Raw genomic sequence first — 7,102 nt, 5'->3', positions numbered from 1 at the left:
TCACAATATCAAAGCCGTACTAAACAAATCGATTTGCTATCAGGTCAGCCAATTTTAAGTTTTGTTTTTAATCCATCATTGTCAAACTTCTTACAACCCATTTAAAATTCATCCCGACTTATGCATACAGATGTAGTTGGATTAGTCACTAGCATGACAGGAATACTTATGCCAAGTGGTAGATCAACAGACCATAGACGACAAATCTATATCACGGACGGACAGTATGTGCTAACTTCCATTAATCCTCAATTCTGTATTACCATTCCTCTACTGAAACATTGGTTCTTTTTTCCAGAACACCTGCAGTTGTAACACTTTGGGGAAAACTAGCAGACGACCTTGATGAAAACAAGCTACAACGGTGGTCTGCGCAAGAACCTATTATAATACTCTTTGTTGCATGTCAGTAGATGAATTTAATGCTAAATATTTATCTTCCACCTATATCAATTGTATATGATTTAAATAGGAAAGTAAAATTACCTGTCATATTTTTTCTACAGGAAATGTGGCCTTTAAGTCAACTCAGGCAATGCGATGGTACCTAAATCCAACTATTCCTGAAGCAGAAGATATTCTACAAGGTAACCACAATAGAAACAATAGAAACAACCTATATTGACAACTAATTATTAATAATCCTGCATGTATTATAACTGCTAAGAAATTTCATAATGTTTCAGAACTTCAAGATGCCATCAGATTGAGATACGCACAAACTCACAGAATCATGGTCAAGCAACGCCCGCAACAAACACCAAATTATCAGCCATTCACCCTGATAAAATTACAGTATTTTAACAGTGCACCCACTACTTTTATTCCCCAAACATCAATATTTAACTCCTTTCTGAAAATACCACCTTATGTAACTTGAAGGGACAGTACTATAGACTAGAAATAAAGATAATTGAAGTAGTCATAAAAAACGATAATTGGTGGTACATGGCATGCAAGCAATGCTGGAAGGGGCTAAAAGACGACAGATGCAATTGTACTCAGCCAAAGCCTGCTCCAAGGTATTATATAATTCAGCCAAAAATTATTAGTTATTGCATCAACAATTGAACAACCAAAAAACTAACATCAAGTGCAACAGGTACAAGATTTGTCTGTTTGGCATAGATGTAAATGCACCCGAAGAAGAAAATACTACATATGCAGAATTTATCTTATTTGGACAGCAAGGTAACATCCTTATTGGAAAGGAAGCAGATTATCTCTTAGAAGAAACAAGACTACGCAACGAAGACACACCAACAGAATTACTAAATCTCGCGGACAAGAAATTCATCGTTACAGTGATCTTGGACGACAACACAATGAACAAAAACCATTATTGTTTCCAAGTGAAACAAACTGAGTACATGAGTGATCCAAAACTACTGGCTCCCTTACCAGTAAACAATACTCAGTACATCGATCCAACATCAGCAAACCACCAACAGAGACAACTCCAGAAGAACAACAAAAGCTACAATCAAGAGAACATGAGGTACAAACAACCACGGTGTATTCTTGCAACTTATTACATAAAATAATCTATAAAATGTTAACTTTCCTATTTTACTTCTTGATTGAAACTTATCAGATACTTGCGACACTACCATCTTCACAACTTGCCCAGAAAGGATACAAGAAGGCCTTATTAGAAGAACATGAGGTACAAACACTCGCATTCTAATACATCTTATGGTTACTAACTCTAACTTCTAAATTTACGTTTTGTTAAATACCCCCAGGTCTCACCTACCGTCGAGAACCCAGAGAACAAAAAAAGATTCCGCAACGATGAACACTCATCCACAAACAAAAGCAAAAAAAGGTAAGCACAATTTACCCTCAAAACAATTACAAAATAAAATCTTCACACTCACTAACATGACACTGTTTTTCCTTTTATCTCAACAGTAGATGAAAGAGCTATTCCCTACCGGAAACACTGATGCTACACATGACAACAAGGACACATCTAAAGCCGAAGCATCGTGAACGTCCGCCGCTCCGCCAAACTTGTGTCTCTGTTCTACATTTTGCTAAAGTTTCCTCACTTGTAATATAAAAATAAAAACTCAGGACATCCCACTGTATCTCCTGTGCTGATAGTCTACCAGTATGTTCCTTCTGTTCTACTTAACTAACCTTTGTCTATTTAATTCCCCGATTCCAACACGATATAGAGGAATAACAACTGAAAAAAAATATTATCTTCACAAACACATATTTAACCTTTGACATAAAATAAAAAATCCGGCACATGCACCGCACCAAAACATATAAGTCGCATCAATCAAACTCTCCATGTTTCCAATTAACAAAGCCAACACGGGCACGGAACACACAACCTTCCACGGGCGCGGCGTGCGCCGCGCCTATTCGGCGCTAGTGGACAACAAGTTGACTAAGACCTCGCTAAATCTCAATCGACTGAGATTTAGCAGTTCCTTATTTTTTATTTTTAACAGGGAAAAAACTATGAAGATCAAATATATGTTTTTACGAGAAGCCAATATATGAAATCATTAATTAAGGAGTACACTTTCAAATATCACTCACACCTTCCCAATTGTGGTAAGTGGCGCATTGCATGCGTAGCATTTGTCGCAACTTGAGAGTTTTATTTTTTCGTAGATCCTTATATTTAAAACGTTTTATCTCCTAAATCGTGCGTCCAAATCTCGAATCGTTCTCACCGTTAGGTTTCTCGCGTTGAGATCTTCAAAACTACATCCCGTATTGATAGGTTTTAACAAACTTTTTTCACGAAGAAAAGACAAAAAAAACCATGCCTCTTATGATAGAAAACACAGAAAACATGTTTTTCGTGTTTTTTTCCTTTATGAGAGGCACAACCGTGCCTCTCACGAAGGCAAAAATGTGTCTATCACGGGAAAATATGCATATTTTTGTTTATTAGAGGCACGGGTGTGCCCCTCACGAAGGCAAACCGTGCCTCTCGCGAAAGTAAAATCATGCTTATCATGGGAAAAAATTGCTTTCCCCCTTTCCCAGAGGCACGGTCTTGTCTCTTACGAAGGCCAAATCGTGCCTCTCGCGAAGTCAAAATCGTGCTTCTAGCAAAAAAAACAGAAAACATGTTTGTTTCGTTTTTTGAGAGGGCCTCACGCGGAGGCAAAACTGTGCCTCTCGCGGAAGAAAAAAACCATGACTATAAAAAACCAGAAAACATGTTTTTTCGTGTAAAAAGAATATTTTGAAGGAATTTTTTTTATCAAGAAACTAAGAAAGACCGATGAAAAACCAAAACATAAAAAAATCAATCTAAAAGGCAAAAAAATGCTTGCGGGAAAAAAAGTAAAATTCAAAGGAAGCGTTCAGAACGCGACACGTGACGGCGGCTGAGAACACGTCAAATGACGGTGCGTGGGATTGCTCGCTGGGAGGCTTCCGACGAAGCGCTCGCTAAAGACATGTACAATGGTCGATAAGATAGTCTTACCTTAAGTTTTGCATGTAATTTAATGTTCATAATTTTTTTTTCTTACAATAAATCATTTCTTAGTTTTATCCTCAATATCTAATTATTCTTAAAAATATTGTGAGACGTACGGATCTAAAAAGATCATTTCTTGTCTTCTCTTATATAAGAGACGACAACCTTTCTTTATAATTTTTCTCCCTTTTATCTCATTATTTATTTTACGTGGCTCTCTTAAAACAGCATCATTATACCTTTTTTTTAAAACAACAGACTTTATTCCTCACATAATGGACATATCGTTTACAAGCGAATGAGAAATAAATGGCACCATTATACTTGGCCTAACTAGTTGCTCTCGTGAATATATGCTTTTACGAGAACGAGTAGAGTTGGTCGGTAACAGCTCCCAGGCCCTGACGGCCCATAAAGACCCAGCCACTCCCCAGCCAGGCCCGCCGATTCGCGCCAAAACCCGAACCCGCGTGGCGAAACGCGGCTTCCCGCGAAGCCGAAGCCGAGGAGCCCCGTTGGCGCCAAAACCCGCCCCTTTCTCCCGCCGTTCCCCCGACTACTTCTCCCCCATCCACAGACGTGACGGCCACCCATCGGAGCCGCCCTCTCCTCCCCCCCCCCCCCCCCCCCCTTCCGTCTCTCCCCGCGCTCCGGCTCCCATCCGACGCGCGCCGCAGATGGCCCCCGCCACGCAGCAGCGCCACCGGACCCGCGCGGGGCGGCCCAGGGCCAACGACGGCGACGAGGACGGCGGCGTCCGGTGCGAGGCGTGCGGGTCCGGCCGCCACGCGGACGAGCTGCTGCTCTGCGACGGCTGCGACCGCGGCCTCCACATCTTCTGCCTCCGCCCCATCCTCCCCCGCGTGCCCGCCGGCGACTGGTTCTGCCCCTCCTGCTCCTCCGCCGCCACCGCCCGTCCGGCCAAATCCGCCGCCGCCGTCCAGACCAAGATGCCCAAGCGTAAGTGGATTAGAAAAGATAATCCTCTCCCGTTGACCATTTCTGGATTGGATCTGCTCGTTCGCTGATTCGGATCTCGTGTTCCGTCCGCAGAGTTCCCGCTGATCCAGACCAAGATCGTCGATTTCTTCAAGATCCAGCGGCGCCCGGCGATCGAGCCGCCGGAGGGGAAGAGGAGGAAGCGGAAGGCCGCCGGCGCGCTGGTGGTGTCCAAGAAGAAGAGGAGGAAGCTGCTGCCCTTCACCCCCAGCGAGGACCCCGTCCGTCGCCTCACGCAGATGGCCTCGCTCGCCACCGCGCTCACGGCCACCGGCGCCGTCTTCAGCAACGACCTCACCTACGTGCCCGGCATGGCGCCCCGCTCCGCCAACCGATCCGCCCTCGAGGCCGGAGGGATGCAGGTCAGACGCGGCCTCCAATTCCACCACCCGATCTCGACTGCCCCATTTCTGCGTTGCTGAATCTTGGATGCCATCTCATGTCAGGTGCTGCCGAGGGAGGATGCCGAGACATTGAGCCAGTGCAAGAGGATGATGGAGCAAGGGGAATGGCCACCTCTCCTCGTCGTCTTCGATCCGGTGGAAGGGTTAGTGTTATCGACACAACTCACTCCTCATTTCTGAACTTGTTCTTCAGAATCCTTTGGGCACTGATGATGATTGTGTGCAATTTCTTGGACAGATTCACGGTGGAGGCAGACAGGCACATCAAGGACCTGACCATCATCACCGAGTACGTCGGTGACGTGGACTACCTTCGAAACCGCGAGCACGACGACGGCGACAGCATCATGACCCTGCTCTCCGCCGCGCCGCCGTCCAAGAGCCTCGTCATCTGCCCAGACAAGCGGAGCAACATCGCGCGGTTCATCAACGGGATCAACAACCACACGCCGTAAGCATCCTCTTCCTCCGATCACCGTGCATTTTATGCATTTTGATCAGAACCATGCCTGAAAAATTTCCGTAATGATGATCATTGCAGGGAAGGCAGGAAGAAGCAGAACCTCAAGTGTGTGCGGTTCTCCATCGACGGCGAGTGCCATTGTCTCCTGGTGGCCGACAGGGACATCTCCAAGGGGGAGAGGCTGTACTACGATTACAACGGCGACGAGCACGAGTACCCAACTCACCATTTTGTATGACACATGAGCTGATGTTTAGCCTGCATATCCATTTTATCTGTAATCATAGGAAAATGATTGTGCTGATGTATTCCCCAAAAAATCAACACAGTAGAGTCAACTAATTAGTTGGTAGATTTGGATTTTAAACCTTGAACGGTGAATGGGGAAATTGTTTTGTTCAAAACTGTGTATCCATTCCTTAAAGAATTGTATATCCAGTGGAATGCTATTCAAGGAATACAAATGTCAAAAGGGATTGTTCTGTTCATGTCTGTGCCTGGTGTGGTTGCTCTTGTCAATGTTCTTGTTTTAAGGTACAGGTAATATTTGGTTATTTTGACAAATTTGGATTGGAACATTCAGTTTCAGTTGAAATTGTGCTACTCCTTGCATATCACAAGTAACTTTGGCCAAAAGGAATAATTAAATGATTAATAATCAAAAGTTGTAAAAGTGCAACGAATGCCATACCCAAAACGTCACTTTGTGATGCGGCCAGGGGCCAGGGTGTGTGTGTAAGGGGTCTTTTTAGTCTGATGAATCTTAGGTGTGATTGAAATGATGATGGCAAGAATATTTATAAAATTGTAGCTGGGTTTGTAATGGCATTTTTGGAACAGTTTATGGAAAGCAATTTTTTTCTCAATTGTGAATAGTGCAAAGTGTAAAATAGCTCTGGACTCGTTTCTTTTACATTTAGTAGATGGGTCAAATGGTTCGACCGTGATTACAGTGAAAATTAGCACTACATTCACACTAGGGACAAGAGCAAAGTGAATGTTTACCTCCAGCTAAGTAAAATTCAGCAGATTAGCCATCCACAATTTTACAAATATTCTTGCAATCTAAATGCCGTGCAAGCATTCAAGTTTGCTTACGTGCAAAATAAAGACCATTCGCATTCCAGAAGCATGATATGCACATAATGATACACCATCTCTCCACACACAAAAAAAACATACACCATCTCATCTTGAGACAAAGATCGCAAAGCTACGCATTTAGGCAGATGATGTGACGCCAGTTCATCTTCGGAGTGCAAGAATCGAACAGATTCATGCAAAATTCCATCGACAAGAATTGATCGCCGGCAGTTTGAAAAGTGTGCAGAAATCCAGCACGGCAACACTTCCTTGCAACACCAGGAGGAATACCACAAAACATGACCTAGAGCTGGTCGCGAAGCAATCTTGACAGTGTTGATCAGCACTAAACATGAACAATAAGAGAGAATAGGAAAGTATAGCAGAACAAGCAAAGTTCACTAATAACGCAAGCTAGGATACTGTCGGTCAATACATGGTACATCTAATCGTTCCCCAATGTTGCATAAAGTTTAAGCAAACAACTGCAGTTCAAACCAAATCGACAATACATTCAGCTGGAGCTAGCTAAAAGAAATAGTACAGAAGCTTCAGGCTGCCTAACACAACCTACTTGGTGAGCATGGCTACAACGGTGCAGCCATTTGGTCGAAGCAGGCGAGGTCCAGTTCAAGCATGGTCTTCCGTCGCAGGCGAATCGGCTGCACAATTGAAAACAAGCCCGGTGTGCGACAT

General features: G+C 43.8%; 1 protein-coding gene across 1 annotated transcript; it reads left to right on the top strand.

The window, feature by feature from the left end:
- The first annotated feature begins 4,134 nt into the window (after nucleotides 1–4,134).
- On the top strand, nucleotides 4,135–5,811 carry LOC123404956 (histone-lysine N-methyltransferase ATXR6-like). The gene is made up of 5 exons (XM_045098853.1): nucleotides 4,135–4,417; nucleotides 4,511–4,818; nucleotides 4,903–5,003; nucleotides 5,099–5,311; nucleotides 5,402–5,811. The coding sequence occupies exons 1-5, from the start codon at nucleotides 4,135–4,137 to the stop codon at nucleotides 5,559–5,561; spliced, it is 1,065 nt and encodes a 354-aa protein (XP_044954788.1). The 3' UTR covers nucleotides 5,562–5,811.
- The last annotated feature ends 1,291 nt before the right edge of the window (nucleotides 5,812–7,102 follow it).

This window comes from Hordeum vulgare, chromosome 6H, assembly GCF_904849725.1.
Source record: "Hordeum vulgare subsp. vulgare chromosome 6H, MorexV3_pseudomolecules_assembly, whole genome shotgun sequence".
In the NCBI taxonomy this organism is placed as follows: Eukaryota; Viridiplantae; Streptophyta; class Magnoliopsida; order Poales; family Poaceae; genus Hordeum; species Hordeum vulgare.
Note: the sequence above shows the minus strand (reverse complement) of the source record. Positions and strands in the feature narration are given on the sequence as shown.

Bases quoted from the DNA above. Each gene is read 5' to 3' on its own strand.
- LOC123404956 (XM_045098853.1), top strand. From the start codon at position 4,135: ATGGCCCCCGCCACGCAGCAGCGCCACCGGACCCGCGCGGGGCGGCCC. The intron at 5,004-5,098 runs GTTAGTGTTATC...TTTCTTGGACAG, and splicing joins GTCTTCGATCCGGTGGAAGG to ATTCACGGTGGAGGCAGACA. The intron at 5,312-5,401 runs GTAAGCATCCTC...TGATCATTGCAG, and splicing joins GGGATCAACAACCACACGCC to GGAAGGCAGGAAGAAGCAGA.